We start from the raw sequence: 18141 nt of genomic DNA, 5'->3' as shown, positions 1-18141 counted from the left end.
TAGTAATAAAGCATTTTTAATTTCTCGCGATAATGAAAAACTATTAATAAATTGATGCCTGTTTCAGAGATTAGATGTCATTCTGAAAGAGACTAATTTAAGTAGATGACACTTTATATAAATAAAAATTGATTATTTAAATTAAGTCATTATCATAAAGATAATTCTTTCATAATGCTTATTTCCATTCTGAAAAATTCCTGTACTCAATTTTTAAAAAACAAGATTCAAATAAATAGTTATGAGAAAGATCAAAATTTAATTAGTTTGCACCAAGTAACCATAATACATTAAACTCTTCATGAAATTGCTAAATACTTAAATACTTAAATGCCCCTTAGGGTTCTATCAGCTCATATCTATGGTCTCATAAAATAGAAATTATTATTATAGCTCTCCTTGAAATTTGAAGAATAAAATCTTTTACTACATTTTTTTGTTAATGTTTATTGTTTTACTTTTACTACAAAAACAATACCAATGAGATTTCAATGCTGTCAGCTGAATGCTTTGAATAAGCTCTTTCTGGTTTGTGGTCATTCTCCTTAAGGCCTAGAATGTTTTGGAACTCTTTCTTCTCTCCCCCTATTTTATGTCCAACTCCTAACCGCTGTTCACAAAAGATGATCTATCTATTTGTATATAGGCATTATCATTTAAAATTATTTTGTTTGCTGTCCACTCCAGTTACTATTGTCCCACATCCACTTTATGTAGCATCTATCACAGCTATGTTGTAATCATTCCTGCTTTGACCTAAAACAGGGCACTACCCTTCAGAAACTCCTATTTTGATGAGTCTATATTTCCAATGAGAGATGTGGAGCAAATAACAGAGACAAAATAGTCTCTACAAATAATCCACAGTCACTTTCCACAACCCTGCAATTCCACATGAAGCTTATTATCACTGTAGTGCTTCCTTCTGCCTTCTACTCTTTCAAAGGATGTTAAACTTTCTTAATCCAATTCCTACAATGAATTTCATAGATAGCATAATTCCGATAATTTATAACCCCCTATGACCCATTGGGGGGGAGGGGAAGGGAAACTGTTACATGTAGATTTGCCACCTACAAGTTAGAACATTATCACAATTTTCTTTAGATTTTATACTACACTATGTATCTAATGAAGGCAAAATAGTGTTGTAGAGACTTTAAGGTAAAGAGAGACTTGGGTTTGAATCCTAATTCCAATACTTTATAGGTCTGTTTCCATGAGCAAGTCAATCTCTCTAAGATCCAGTTTCCTTATCAATAAAATGAGCATAATGATAACCGCGGGACCTGCCTCAAAGGAGGGAGTAACATAAGATATCTAAAATGTGCTTTGCATTATTAGGCTGCTTCTGAAAAAACATCAACCAACTTACAAAAATGTCTCTCACCCGCCAGAATTTTTAACTATCTAATATTGAAAAAGGTTTACAGAACAAGTTAGGATGCAATTGCAGAACCTCAATTGTCCAGTAGAGGTCACTCTAACAAAAGGATTCAAAGACAAATGGTTAATAGTGTAATTTAATATTGTTATAATGCTAATATTGGTTACTGTTGGTTAAATGGTTAACTGGTTAATATTGTATACCGTTGTGGGAGTTTTTTGTTTCTTTTGGTTTGGTTTTTGTTTTGTTTTGTTTTTATTGATGACATTTATAAACTGGCCAAACCCAGTTTAATTTCTTTAGTTTCTTTATGTCAGTGATTCCTTAACCTGCTACCCCAGTACCTCTATGAAGCCCTGGAGCTATAGCAAGGGTTCCATATCCACCACACACAAAGTATTATCTTTTTGATCATGATTTAGCAGCAAGAAGATAAACAGATGAATAATATATAATGGAGATAGATATCTTTTAAAGGCTAAATAATATCCTACATATTTTTCATCTATATGATTTTTTGTGAAATGAATGAAGTACTAATTCATTTAAAAACATAAATGAGTTCACAGTAGGTTTTTTGTTATCACATATTTTCTCAATTGGCAAATATTAACTATCAAAAGGGAAATCAACAAAATTTGACATTTAAAAGGAAATCTCATACTTAAAGAGTTTGAAACCACTACTATAGAATGAAACAAATGTCTTTCAAATATTATACAAAAGTACCTAATGATAATATAAAATATCCTAATTTTAAAAAAAACAATTAGTAGATGAAATAAAGAAGTATGAGGATATTAATAATAACTGACTCATATAGCACTTTAAAGTTTTCAAAGCCTTTTATGTAGATGATTTCATTTGTCCTGGAGAATAAATTTGCCCAAGGAGCCCTAGAAATACCTCTCACTACCTATGAGATCTTGGGCAAATCATTTCATATCTTCAGGGCTCAAGTTCTTCATTCTTAAAAAGGAACTTTAAAGATTCCTTCTACCACCTAGTATATGATCCTATGAATCAGGTTCATTTCTGATTTCAAGGCTCTGCTCATGAAGTGCTTTTCACCTAGAATAATTTTCTCCTGTCTATCTGAATCCTACCTGACTTTCTGAGCCGTGGTCAAAGTCAAGCTCTCTCTACCAGACCTTCCCAACTACTACAACCCACATTGATCTCCCTAATATATGAATAATAATGATGATGATAATAACAGCTAACACTGATAAAGTGCTTGCTGTGTGTCAGCAACTATGGTAAAAATAATTATCTTATTTGATTTTCACAATAAACCTGGAAAGGTTCATTATTCCCATTTTACAGTTGAAGAAATTGAGACAAGCAGAGGTTAAATGATTTGCGAGTAAGTGTCTGCGGCCAAATTTGAAGTCAGATTCCTGATTCCAGATCCATAATCTATACTCACTTAAACATATATCTTGTGCCATTGCCTATTTCACATGTTCCTGTCTTGTCTATTAAAACCATAAGCTCTTGAAGAGAAAAAATGTATATTGTATTTAGTTTTTCCCTTTTTAATCTAAAGAAAGTTTCTATGAATCTGCTCTTTTCCAAGCCATGTAGTAAAGAGTTGCTGTACAGTTCCTGTAGCAGTTTTGTTAATTTAAGGTAATCAATGAAAGAAAGTGAAGAGAAAGAAAAGGAAGGGAATAAGCATTTTTTAAGCACTACATGCCAGATACCATACTAAGTACTAACTACGTTACAAATTTTATTTCATTTTTGTCTCAGAATAACCCTGTGAAGTAAAATCCCGGACCAGGATATCAAAATGAATGACATTTGGTTCAAGGCACTGGGAAGGAAGATCCAGAATCTCCTATTTGGCTCAAAAATAAAAAACTCTGAAAAGCAGGATTTCATTTTTAATCTATTTATTCATCCTGAAATGAAAACTGATCAAGAACATAGCTGGAATCAAGAATATGAGAATATGTGAAAAAACAAACACAAGTCCCTTTTTCCTCTGTAAAGAGAGTGCTCCACCTCTCAGTCAGTATTCATGTACACCTCAGGATTTTTCTTGAACAAGCTGTTCATAACTGTTCTCCAGGGAACCATAGCCAAATATCACCAAATGATACTCCAGTTTCCTGAACACATCTCTTCCCCCACAGATTCATCTCCCACTCACTACTTATTGCCTAAACATTGACAGAGGACTTAGGAAAATTTTTTAGTGTCAAAGTCTTGAAGAAAAACATCGGCTGCTTACACAGAAATATTGTTCTTTGCCAACACCATCTAACTGCAAATCTGGATTGGGGAGAGACTTTTCCTTTTTTCAGGGAAATATGTCTCTATAACACAGAATAATCACTAGATAAGTCTTTGTTCAGGCAATCGGTAGTTTCCTGAGATCAAAACAGATATGATTTGCTATAAGTTAGTATTTTTCAGAAGTGAGGTCCCAAACTGTCAGTCCTGACTTCTGGCTTTGTGAGATTGGCTCTTTGTGGGGGAGAATCTATCTCCCTTACATAATTTGACAACAGGATATTAGGGAAGGGGAATAGAGATAGAGCAGAGATTCTGGAGAGCCAGACAGTAGCAGGAGACTGGAATTCTCAGGTTCTGGGAAGAAGAATCACGAGGAATAGAACAAAAGTGGAAGGCAAACACCAAAGACAAAAATCTTACTTATTATTGGAGGCTGACTACTACAAGCCCATTTCCTGCACCTCAATACCCTAAATTATCTCCTATGATATCTTTTGCACTCATACTTACTTATAACTTTTTATTTGATAGTTTTTTTTCCCTCAATTACATGTAAAGATTGTTTTTCCTCAATTACATGTAAAGATTGTTTTCATCACTCATCTTTGTAAAATTTTGAGCTCCAAAATGTTCTCTCTCTCTCTTTTTTCCAGCACACCCAAGACAGCGAACAATCTAATATACGTTATACACATACAATCATGTTAAGCATATTTCCACATTAGTCAATTGTGGAAAAAAAAACTTACAACAAAAGGGAAAAGCACTAGAAGGAAAAAAAAAGTGAAAATAGTAAGCTTTTTTTGGTTGCAGATGGCATTTTTCATGTTGGAATTATCCTGAATCACTGTATTGCTGAGAAGATCTAAGTCTATTACAGTTGATCATCAAATAATGTTCCTGTTACTGTGTCCATTGTTCTCCTGGTTTTGCTCCCTTCACTCAGCATCAGTTCACATAAATCTTTCTAGGTTTTTCTGAAATCTGCTTGCTCAGCATTTCTTATAGAACAATAATCTTCCATTACATTCATATTACATAACTTGTTCATTCATTCTCCAGATGATAGGCATCATTTCAATTTCCAATTCTTTGCCACCACAAAAAAAAAAAAAAAAAAAAAAAAAAAAAAAAAAGCTGCTATAAATATGTTGCCCATTTAGGTCCTCTTCTATTTTCAAGGGAATCCTTCCAGTCACGCAGGCTCTAACCTCTATGTAATTTAATCTTCAATACTTCACTCTTACATCATATATCTAACTAGTTGTCAAATCTTTTTATCTCTACTTCCACAAACGTTCTCTCCCATATGTCTCCTTTCTATTAAGTTACCACTCTAATTCAGGATCTGGACTATATTTTAAGAACTTCTGAATTGGTTTCCTAATCTCAAATCTCTTCTCTCTCCAATCCATTCTGATCACATTAGCTGACAAAGTGATTTCTCCTAAAGTGTAGGAAGAAGGAAAGGAAAGAGGGAGGGAGGGAAGAAGGAACAAAGGGAGGGAAAGAAAAAAAGAACCTTAACCATAGAAAGCTACTATAGTAACAAGGAAGATTAAAACACCAACTCAGATAAGGACAAAATGCCCACTTGGGAGATCTCAAAGTGTGATATGAATTTGTCTCAAGCCTAAAGAGGCGTCTTAGAAGTGCTCACAAAAGATTTTAAAAGCCAAATAAGAGTATTAGAAGAAAAAAACTGGACAAAGAAATGATATGTAAGAGAGAGTCAACAGCTTGGAAAAAGAAAATTTATTTTTAAAAAATACAATTGGTCAAATACAAAAAAAAAAAAAATTCACTTAAGAAAACAACACCTTAAAAAGTAGAATTAATCAAATGGAAAAAAGATCAAAAGCTAACTGAAGAAAATCATATATTAAAAATTAGAACTGGGCAGACAACATCACGAAGCAAACAAACTAAAAAGAATGAAAATGCTGAAAAAATGTAAAGGGATAAATGGACAACAAAATTTTCCAGTGATTAAATAACTGTTATAAGCAGTTTATGTAGTGAACTGTTTTTTACTAAAATGTAATTAATTAGATGTGAAATAACTTTAAACCTTAACAGAACTTTAAACTAATTAAGTTTAGGTTTATAAAGCTTGATAAATCATTTATTTTTAAAACTCACCACTTTATTCTAAAACAAGACACAGCTCCTTTATATCCTAGAAGAATAGGCACTACTTAACAGGTAAGGCCAACTGCTTCTATTTATACCTGGGAGTTGGAGGTGAGGGGTAGGGAATCTTATAAAGAAGTTGGGAAATCTAAATTGATTAGATTTTTCTTAAAAGTAGGGCTCCAAGACTTCCCATCTCCATTATCAAATTAACATACCTAGAAATGACCAAAAACAGACAAGGCAATTCTGTTAAATTTAACATGCCTAACAAACTCCTTTGATAAAACAAATATGGTCCTGAAACTTGAAGTAGAAAGAGATAAAGCAAAGAGGGAAAACTATAGACCAAAATCTCTAATGAATATTAATGAAAATGTTGATGAATCTATTCTAGGAACATGGATATCTTAGAAGTAGAAGGCAGGGGCACCCAAAGGCCCAGATCAAAAGGAAATCCTGCCTAGATCTGTCTACCAGCCTGAGTGAGGTTCAGAACCCTCAGGAGAGGCTGCAATTTCAGATACATAGAGAAAATTAAGGTATCTAGGAACCTAGCAACCAATGGATTCCCATTTGAAAAAAAAAAAAATGTTCACAATTCACTAGTCAATTAAAATTAGAATTATGCATTGATTTCATTTTCACTTTATTTTCCCTCTTAAAGCACTATGATTGAACCTGAGTAGCAACACTAATGAAGAAAATATGTATGAAATCTTTCCACTACAAAAATATCTCTGCATCTTAAATTTTAAAACATTCTTATTGTATAATATCACTATGTGAGGGATTAAACTCTGACAAGAGTTCTGACAACTTTCTGCATCTGTAGTATCATCTGAGAAACTACATACAATATATTTTAAAGGAAAGCTCAGTGGTAGGTACTTGATACTGAAACCAATCACCATATAATGAAAGAGAACTCTTTCTTTAGAGGATAAGAGGCTTATAACAACTAAAGTCCATCTGGCTCTAAAAATTTATTTCTTTTTTTCCCCATTTACCATTCTTTTGTACAGAAGCTGTGATTTTATTGGGATAGTTAACACCAGATAAGAAAACATTCTCATACTAACACATATTAGCACCTTCTCTGCCATTTATAGTTTTAGACAGGTAACCAGTATGGATCAGAAGAAGCAAGACCTTGAACTCAAAGGTTCCTTACTCCTAAGGCCACTACACCAGAGGGGTCTCTCCTAAGGACAGAGAAAACTGTAAGTGGGAAACTCTCCTGAAAAGTCCAACCAGGTTAAAATGTAATTGGAAACTATTTAGCAAAACAAATAATGATACAACACAACAGAGATAATGTTAATTTGTGGTTTTTTAAGTCACTATGAGGGATGGCTAAGTGATACAGCAAATAGAGTGCAGGGCCTGGAATCAGGAAAACACCTCTCCCTGAGTTCCTATTTGGCCCCAAATACTAGCTATGTGGCTGTAGGCAAGTCACTTAACCTTATTTGCCTCAGTTTCCTCATCTGTCAAAGGAGATGGAGAAGGAAATGACAAACTACTCCAGTATTTTTGTCGAGAAAACTCTAAATGAGGTAACAAGAGTCAGACAGAACCAAAAAAATGACTAAAACAACAAAAAACAGCTCATCTGTAAACAGGCCCTTGTGTCCGATTAGGACAAATCATGTAACACAATCTCTTCAAGGGAAGTAGAGATTTTAAGCACAAATGATACATGTTTTCCATTGTAAAAAATCCTTAAGAAGCAGAGCCAGGATTATAGTATAAGCAGTAAAGCACAGAAAGCGAGAAGAAACACTACTAAAATTTCCTTACTCTCTTAGAATTAAGGAATCTTAGATTTCATCCAGAATGCCCACTGGTTTTGATTCCCTATATTGCTTAAGAGAGGAGAAGGATTTCTTTAAAGGATTTAAGGAGAACATGAAATCTCTAGTTCTGCAGAAGCCAGTTTTTCCCTCTCCTCTCTACCATTTGTAGTGCTTTTAAAAAATTATGGAATAATAACCATCAGAAAAATATAATTATTTCAATATACAAAAAATAATAATAATAGGCTGTATAATCAATCATGCATCCATAAACATATATTATGTGCCAAGCATTGGGAAAAGTGCTAGAAATACAAAAGAAAGCAAAAGGCAGTCCCTGCCCTAAAAGAACTTACAAACTAATCGGGGAGACAATACGCAAATAAATACATAACAAAACAAGCAATATACAAAGTAAATAGGAAATAATAGAGGGAAGGCATTAAAATTAAGTGGAGGAGTCCTATAAAAAATTGAATTTTGACCTGGACTTAAAGGAATTGTGAACTTCTGTTGAAGTTTTGTGGGGGGTTTGCAGCAAAACACAGTAAATTTAGAACTCTGCTAGGAAGCAGAAGTCCAGGGTTCAAATCTCTGGACACATCCTCTATAAATGTTATGGGCCAGAACTCTATACTTAAAACAAGGATTCTTACAAAGTATTAAGTCAGTGGAATTGATAAGACAATGGTTATCTAGTTTAGTATGGTGATTAATGAGTTCTCTAAGTTCAGTATGATTGATTTAATCTTACAACAAATAATGGTTTCCTAGGGATATAGTGATTGGTTATACTTGGTGTAGAGCATATAAACTGGGACAAAGCCAGGGGCAGAACCAGATTCATTCACTTCATCTCACACCACCGTGGATGGCCTCCTGTACTTCTCCCACTGAGACCAAGGCCAGTCTGAAAGGCTCTCAAGAAAGCTAGCTGGGCCCCAGGCAAAGAAACTAGACTGTAAAGGAGATAATAAAGGATTTAGACTTTAACATCTGACTATTCTCGTGGTGATTACTCAACTGAAATGAAGGCTGCTCCCAAGACCTTCAGAAAACCAACAAGAACACCTACATATAAACATCAGTATAATGGGACAATTAGTTCACATGAAGAGGTGTAAAAAACCTATTACAATGAAAGGAAAGGAGAGAGGGGGATGAGCATTGTCTGAAGCTTGATCTCATCAGTTTTGGCTCTAAGAAGAAATAATTTAATCATTCAGTTGGGTAAAGAAATTTATCTAACCTTATAAAGAAATAGGAGGAGAAAGAAAAGAAAAGATAGAAAGGAAAGCAGAAACACTAGAGGAAAAGATAAGAGAAGGGAGGGAATGGTGATAGAAGATAAGGTTAAAATACTACTAAAAGAAGGAAGAGGGGTAATAAGAGATATAGTGGATGGGGTAGATAAAATAAAAACACAACTAAGGACAAGGTGGAAAGACAGAACAAAAGTACATACAAGGGAGAAAATAGGATGGAAGGAAAAACAAAACTGATAATCATAACTAAATGTGAATGGGATATATTTTCCCATATAAATAAAACAGAAGTGAATAGCATAGTGGATTAAAAAATCCTACCAAAAAATACTAGAATACATAGGAATAAATGGAGTTTTTCTTAAAATAATAATTAGTATCTATTTAAAATCAAAGCAAGCATTTCTGTAATGAGGTTAGAAGCTAGAAGCCTTATCAATATGAAAAGAGGTGAAGCAAAGATGCTCATTATTTCCATTATTCAATATTGTACTAGTAATACTAGATATAGCAACAAGACAAGAAAAATAAATTGAAGGAATTAGAATACATAATGAAGAAATAAAACTATCATGCTTTGCAGATATTATAATGGCATATATAGAGAATCTACTAAAAAACTAGCTGAACAATGAACTTTAACAAAATTACCCACGTAAATCATCAGCATATTCTAGATGTTACCAACAAAGTCTAGCCAAAAGAGATAGGAGGAAAAATTCCATTTAAAATATCTTCAGACAATATAAAAAAACCTAGGAATCTATCTGCCAAGACAAACTCAGAAACTATATGAACAAAATTACAAAACATTTGTCACACAAAGATCTAAACAACTGGAAAAATATTAATTGCTCATGAATAAGCCAAGCCCACATAATAAAAAATAATGATTCTACCTAAATCAATTTACTTATTCAGTGCCATACCAAATTGTCAAAAATAATAATAATCTTATAGAGTTAGAAAAAATAATAACAAAATATATTTGTTAGAACAAAAGATTAAGAATGTCAAGAGAATCAATGAAAAAAATGTGAATGAAGGAGGCCTACCAGTAGCAAATTTCAAACTGTATCACACAAAAGTAATCATCAAAACAATATGAAACTGGCTAAGAAATAGAATGGTAGATTAGTGAAACAGATTAGGTATACAATACCCAGTAGTAAATGACATGGTAAACCTAGTGTTTGATAAACCAAAATATCTAAACTTTTAGGTTATGAAGTCACCAAGAATTGCTGGGAAAACAAGAAAGCAATTTGGCAGAAACCAAAGTGTAGACCAACAGCTCACATTATATATACCAAAATTATGTCAAAATGGATATATGATCTAGATATAAAGAGTGCTATTATCCTAAGCAAATTAAAGGACCATGGAAAATTTTACATATCAGATCTATGGATAAAGGAAGGATTTATGATTTTAAAAAATAGAGAGAGAATCATGAGATGAAAAGTGAAAAATTGAATAACTGATGAAAATAAGTTTAAAAGTTTTGCACAAATAAAAACAATATAGCCAAGATTAGGGAAAAAAAGCAGGAAAATGGAAAGGGGTGGGGGGGAGATTTACACCACATTTCTCTAATAAGATCTCGTTTATCAAATATATAGAACACAGAGTCAAATTTATAAAAATATAAGTCATTCTCCATTTGATAAATAATCAAAGGTTATGAACAGGCAGGCAGTTTTCAAACAAAAAAAAATCAAAGCTATCTATAGTCATATTAAAAAATGCTCTAAATTATAACCAATTACAGAAATACAAATTAAAACAAATATGAAGTGCTACTTCATACCTAATAGACTGGCTAACATAACAAAAAGAAAATGATATGTTGGAAGGATGTGGAAAAATAGAGACACTAATGCATTCTTAGCAAAGTTGTGAAATAATCCAATCATTCTAGAGAACAATTTGGAACCATGCCCAAAGGGCTATATCAAACTGTACACATACCATTTGATCCAACAATATCACCACTACATCTATAGCTCAAAGAGGTTAAAGAAAAAGGTAAATTATAGTAGCTCTTTTTCATGGTGGCAAAAAAAATTGAAAATAGAGATGATGACCATCAGTTGGGGAACGGCTAAGCAAGGTGTGGTATATGATAATGATGGAATACTATCCTTAAAAAATGACAAGTAGGATGGTTACAGAAAAACCTGGTAAGACTTAGATGAACTCCTGCAAAGTAAAGTGAGACAACCTTGTGCACAGTAACAGCAATATTGTATGATAATCAAGTGAATGACTTAGTTATTTGGTCAATACAATGATCGAAGATAATTCTGAAGAACTTATGATGAAGAATGGTATTTATTTCCAGTGGAGTCTAAGTGTAGAATGAAGCTTTAATTTTTTTTCTTCCTTTATTTTTCTTGCTTTATATTGTTTGTCATTCAATCAAATTTGACTCTTCAAGACTTCATTTGAAGTATTCTTAGCAAAATACTGCACTGATTTACCATTTGTTTCTGTAAATGATTTGAGAGAGAGATAAGGAACTGAAGTAAGCTTAAGTGACAAGCCCATGGTCACATAGCTATTAAGTGTCTGAGGCTGATCCTCTAATAACTACTACCTAACTGCAACATTGTTGGTCAAAAAACCAGTTTCCATCATAGACAACTTGCTTTCTCTGAGACACTACAAATATTAATATGTAAACATTAATATCTCATGAAGCAGTTTAACTTTCTATTTAGCTTTAGCTTTAGTCAGCATGACTGTATTTAAGGATAACAGCAAAAAAATACTAGAACTTAAAAAAATAAATACCAAGGCTTACTCTCTATTTGTGAGCCCTAAAATGATTGGCTTATTTTCAGAGTATATGTTTAATTTAATTTTATGATTTGGCTGAACTCAGGTTATTTCCCTTTGCAGCCTCAACCCTACATTGTTTTTTGTTATTGTAAATATATCTAACACGGAAATATCTTTTGCATGATTTCACATATATAACTGATATTACATTTTTTGCCTTCTTGATAGATGGGATAGAAGCTGGAAGGAGGGAGAGAATTCAGAACTCAAAAAAATTGCAATGAATATTAAAAATAAATAAATAAGAAGAAAAAATTTAAAGAAAGATTAATTGGTGTAGAAGAAGATCTGAATGATAGGATTTAGGGCTAAAAAGGACCTTAGATCTCTAATCCAATTCAACCTCTAATTTTACAAATAAGGAAATAAAAGGTCCAAAGACATTAGGAATCTTGATCAAGATTACACAGATAGTAAATTGCAGAGCTGAGATTTAAACTTTGACATAGAATGGAGACAGAATTAGCAGTTTGGGGCCAATGTATTCCACTGGCTTAGATGAGTATGAACTGATATAGAACAAGGGCAATGATATCAGCTTCTATTACTATACTCAAAAAACAGGAATACTGAGGGTATAGATAGTATGGCTAAGATTTTAAAAGTTCAATCCAACCTTCTGGGAAAGGAAATAACTATTTAAGTTCCCCAGGCCCTAAGGATCCCATGCTTAATACCAGCTCCAAAGTCTCAACCAAACATAATGGGGGGAAGAAGCACCCTCAGAGAGATGCCCTGCATGAAAAGCAAGCATTCTTGACAACCTGACACTCAAAACACCAGATGAATGAGTCCCATTAATGCAATACCTGATCTAGAACTGTTTCCAATAATGATGCTGTTTCTTAAAGTATGCACTTCAAAAATATTTGTTGAATTGAAGGAATGAGATCATCCTCCTGTTGGGTAATATTCTCAGAGCTGAACATAGTCAAGACAAACCAGGTCTGTTTATAGTCTTTGGCTCTAAGTTTCTCTTAAAAAAAAAAAAAAAAAAAAAACTTCAGTATCACAATAGAAAGTATAAGCTATCTTACCTGATGTTTTCCAGTGCATTGGTTATCTGCTGCTGCTCTATATCATAAAGTTTTACCTTGAAACCTCCACTGGCAAATAACATAGCCCAGCTTCGGCCAATGAGTCCACTGGAAAGAAAGAAAATTAAGAGCCAACATAAGTCATCTGAATAACTAAAAGAACTATTACTTTATGCTGAAAAACAACATTAGAACAGGAGAAGAGATTTTTGTTTTCTCATTTGAAATCTGAAATAAAATTTCTTAATAATTGTCCTATACATATATATGTATACATATATATAATTTCTAATAAGTAAATCTCTCGTCTTTCTTTATTCTCACAGTAGTGCAGAACACAGAAATTTTGTTTCATCTTTGGTCCTGAAATAAACCACAGAAAACTGGATCTGAAGAAAAGTTTGAATGATATACTCTAAGTAGGCGGGACATCTCATAATATGAAGAAATTAATTATTTTCCTTTTTTCTGCTTGGAAAAGTACAAAAATTCCTACTTGAAAATACAATTACTCAGATTTTGAACTTAAAACAAAAACCTCTTAGCAACAAAGCAATCTATCAATATTTAAATGTTGACCATTTTTGCCGGTGCTCAATTTTTATGTCCATATTAAAAAAAGAAAAATTTTTTCTTGAGAAGGAAACGCCAGTTTAAACTCAGTGTAAAGAAAACTGCCAGATAAAGTTTAGCAGATTTCTAATACCCATGCCTTTTGTCTGATTCTCTTTCCATACTGATTTAGCATATATTACTTCAATAATCTGTGATCTAATGACAAAGATTCTGTATCTACCCTATTAGAAGAGATTTAAGACATCGCTCAAATTCAACTGTTAGCAAGAAGCCTTTCATTTCTCTATGCTCTTAATTACTCCCTTTGAGATTACCTTCCATTTTTTCTTGTATTTGTCTTATATGGATCTATGAAATAACAAGCATCACAAAGGATAAGTGAATAATCATTTATTAAGAACTTACTATATGTCAGATACTATGTTAAGTGCTTAGGATAAAAAGAACTTCAAAAATCCTCCTTGCCTTCAAGGAGTTCACATTCTAATGAGGGAAACAACTAAGTACATATGGGACAAGGGAAATGGAAAGTAATCTCGGAGAGAATGTGTCTTTGAGTTTACTTTGGATATATAATCTAAACTTTTATTCAAATTCAGTTTTCTGTGGTGCATTTCATAGCAAAGGTCAAACAAAATTTCTATGCTCTACAGGTCCTAAGGACTGACACTAGAAGGCAACCAAGCAATTTCTCTAACAATTCTAGAAAGGAAATAGTCATTATGGTCTTTTCATTTTTTCCTAATAACACTTTGTTTTTTCTTCCTCATTGCCAACTTATTAATTCTAACAATCCCATTCTTTCCATTTCCCCTTACACTTCCCCAAGCTCAGATCCTAATTCCTTTGTTGTTCTAGGACTATGACTGACTAGGTAAATTTTGCCTCAGCTTTCTGTTTCCAAAGGCCACTAAAAAAGGGATTCCTCTAGCAACATACCTATATATGGGAGGTAGACTCGACTCCATTTACCTGAGGGTTTGTTTGTCTTTCTAGAACAAAGCTGGAATCAGAACTAGAGGATCAATATAATGGACCGGTTCCCAAATTACTAAATTCATGCTGTTCACAACTCAGTCAACCACTGGTTAATTCTACTTGAAGCCTCCATTTTGTGAAGGGGAAAAGGGTGGCATGGGCCACCCTTCTCCTCCTGCATCACTAGTTCCCGATTTTCTAGACTTCAACATTAAGCCTTAATGCCAGGTAGCTTCATCTGCTCACTTCCAGTTTTCAGCTACCTATTATAAGTTGTTGTCCCCCATTAGAATGTAAGCTCCTTGAAGGCAGGGACTGTCCATTGTAAGTGCTTAATAAATATTTGTTTCCTGCCTTCTTCACTTAATCATTCATCAGGTATTTATTATCTCCTCCTATGTGCCAGCCCAAAAAGGATAAGGGGCAAGTGGACAGAGAAATATTTTCATAACCTGATCCTAACTCCCAAGTTCCAAGGCTGTTTAACCCAGAACAAATCATTTAACCTTTCAGTGTCCACACACATTAGACTACAAGTTACAATATACATTAGTGAAAGTTCCTTCTATGAAAGAATAATAGTGAAACCACAAGTCTGACTTTAAGTGCATGTCAAAAAATGGAGTCATCTTTCTCGTCAAGGGGCTTACATAAGTTTTTGATTTGTTTTAACATAATGTGGATATCTATTCATAACTTCAAGAAAGTTTTCTTCTTCTGGTCCAGTTTTTTTTTATTTCATCATTACAGGGAAATGGAATTACAGGTTTCATCAAACCAAAGCAAATCAACTATCTATCAATAACTTACAACTATAAGTTGTACTTACCTGTGTAAGTGCTCCTGGAATACTGAGAACTTGTATGTGTCTCTTAAGACACCTTTTTCTCTACCTCTACAGGCTCTCTCTCTCAAACTAAATAAAAGGAATTATGGAACTTTAACTAGTCTACTTTGAAGAATCAACTTTTGTACAATATAACTGTACAAAAAGAAAAAGAGCATACAAAAGGGGAAAACAAAAGAAAAGCACTTCTCTGTTGTGGTGAACTTCACAAAAATACTAAGGAAAAGATTGAAAATTGAGACAGAGCTACATCCTGGAAATGTCTAGTCTTCTTTTTATTTAGTGTGCCAACTTGATGCTTACTTAAAAAAAAAGCTCTGTAAACACAGTCAGGGTCATTTTTGAGGCAGAGGGTCAAATGGTGCCATGAAAGGTTGTATGTAAAGTCAAAAGTTGACAGCATACTGACACAATTGGTATAACTCATACGAATCAATTGAAGCTTCATGTTTTTAAATTATATTTAAACATCCAGTAGTATTTGTCACATATGAATAGGATAAAACTAAAAGTGACTGCTAAAAGTCCAGAGGTAATAAGGAGTCACTGAGAATTCTTGATCTGGAGATGTTGTCAAATCTGTGATATTGTAACAAGAACAACAATATAACAACTAGCATTTATATATTGTTATAAGTTTGCAGAACACTTTACAAATATCTCATTTGATTCTCCCAACAATCTCAGAATAGGTGTTTTTATTAGACTCACTTGAGAGTTCAGGAAACTGAGGCAGACAGGTTAAGAAAGTTGCTCAGGGTCATATCTGAAGTAAGGGTAAGTATCTGAAGTAGGATTTGATTTCAGGTCTTCCTATCTAGGTCCATCACTCTACCCACTGTGCCACCTACCTGCCTTCATTTAAGAAGGCAGCTTCTGGATTGGTAGCTATCAGATGGATTCAAGAGGGAAGAGTCTAGATGCAGAAAGATTAAAGGAGAGAGAAGAGAAGATGATCAAATATAGACCCTTATGAACATTCACCTAAGGAAACTGGGAAGAGGATGAAGAGACAAAATAAAGAGTTAAAAAAGAGGCTGTCCTGTTTGTAGTGGCTAGAAACTGGAAAATGAATGGATGCCCATCAATTGGAGAATGGCTGGGTAAATTGTGGTATATGAATGTTATGGAATATTATTGCTCTGTAAGGAATGACCAGCAGGATGAATACAGAGAGGCTTGGAGAGACATACATGGACTGATGCTAAGTGAGATGAGCAGAACCAAGAGATCATTATACACTTCGACAACGATATTGTATGAGGATGTATTCTGATGGAAGTGGATTTCTCTGACAAAGAGACTTAACTGAGTTTCATTGGATAAATGATGGACAGAAACAGCTACACCCAAAGAAGCAATACTGGAAAATGAATGTGAACTATTTGCATTTTTGATTTTCTTCCCGAGTTATTTTTACCTTCTGAATCCAATTCTCCCTGTGCAGCGGGAGAACTGTTCGGTTCTGCAAATAAGTATTGTATCTAGGATATACTGCAACATATTTAACATATATAGGATTGCTTGCCATCTTGGGGGGGGGGGAGGGAGGAGGGAGGGAAGGGAAAAAACGAAACATAAGTGATTGCAAGGGATAATGTTATGTAAAAATTATCCTGGCATGGATTCTGTCAATACAAAGTTATTATTAAATAAAATTAAATTAAAAAAAAAAAAAAGGCTGTCTTTAGGTGAAAGAAGAAAGAGAATTAGAACAATAAAGCACTTTTGGAAGCAATGGAGAAATATTTAAAAGAAGATGGTGGTAGTCAAAGCATCAAATGCTGCTAAAAGTCAAGGATAACCTGGATTAAAAGAAAAAACAAGCCAATGGATTTAGCAATTACAAGGTCAATGGTCATTACCATAGAGACAGTAATTGTGGTAGAATGGTGAAGACAAAAGCCAGATTGTTTCATTACCTTGAACTCTGTCCTGAGACCTCCAAAAAGGCAAAAATTTGTCAGTAAAGGGAAATAGAGACAAACTGAAGTGGAATGAAGTGAAGTCATTAAGAAAAAGCTTTTTTTTTTTTTTTTTACACTGAAGAGCTCTGAACATAAAATATTCATAAACAGATGAAAATGGTTTGAGGAAGGAAACGAAAATACTTAAGAAGAAATGAGTACTGGGTCAATGTCTTGAAGGAATCAAGCTGGGATGGATCAAGGGCTCAGATGAAGAGATGAATAAGCCTTATTGGGAATCATTAGATTGTCAGCTTCTTGAAGGCAGGGATGATTGTTTATATACTCAGCATTTAGCAAAGTCCCTAGCTCAGTAAGCATTTATTCTTTGATTGAAGGTAGGGGAGAAAAGGGTAGATAATGCTAATGAAAAAGTATATATAACATTTGCTATGTGGTGATTTAGGATTTCTAGAAGTGTTCCTTAAATAATTTGTTGAATTAGTATAATTTTCAAGTAGGAGGCTTTTCAAGCTTGCATGGGTACAAAAAGGTTTACAGATATTCTTTGCGTATTAACTATTTACACATGTAAAATCTTTCCAACACTGAAAAACAAACTGGATAGGTCAGCTGAACAGTACCTTGGGGAAAAAGTGAAATATCAAAAGTGTGCTACTGCTCCTCAAAAAAATACTGTATAGTGAAAGAAAATAGGGCAGTTACAAGCAAATTGACCAAAAATGCTCTAACTACACTATAGCTTCAAATTATAATTATTGAGTAGGAAAAAGCAACAAAATAATAGAGCTATTAGGACTCTGGGCAGCAATTACATGTGGAATACATTTAGCCAAAAGCTGTTCAGAAGCTGCCTATCAGGACTCCTGTCCATTGTGAAGACATCCTCTTCTCAGGGGAAAAACTTTTTGTTATTTCTCTGCCACTGAGAAAGTCAGTCTCCTAGCAAAGCAGACTTCTCATCCTACAATAAACTTCCCTTTTGCCATTCAATATTTTGGATTTGTGAAGTCTTTCACAAAGGACCTGCACCTACCGGAAGGGGATTATCACAACTCTCTAAACTACCACTAACCTCATCAATCAAGGCTCTAGGAAACTGA

General features: G+C 33.7%; 1 protein-coding gene across 2 annotated transcripts in view; it reads right to left on the bottom strand.

The window, feature by feature from the left end:
• Positions 1-18141, bottom strand: part of CRYL1 (crystallin lambda 1) — a 182668-nt gene that overhangs the window by 158669 nt on the left and 5858 nt on the right. For both annotated transcript variants that reach the window (XM_051986596.1, XM_051986597.1), the window contains exon 2: positions 12710-12817. In XM_051986596.1, the coding sequence (XP_051842556.1) occupies positions 12710-12817 (108 nt within the window). The remainder of the gene's footprint in view (positions 1-12709; positions 12818-18141) is intronic.

The sequence above is a fragment of the Antechinus flavipes genome, chromosome 3 (genome assembly GCF_016432865.1).
Source record: "Antechinus flavipes isolate AdamAnt ecotype Samford, QLD, Australia chromosome 3, AdamAnt_v2, whole genome shotgun sequence".
Taxonomy (NCBI): Eukaryota; Metazoa; Chordata; class Mammalia; order Dasyuromorphia; family Dasyuridae; genus Antechinus; species Antechinus flavipes.
This window is presented reverse-complemented; position numbering and strand designations above follow the sequence as displayed.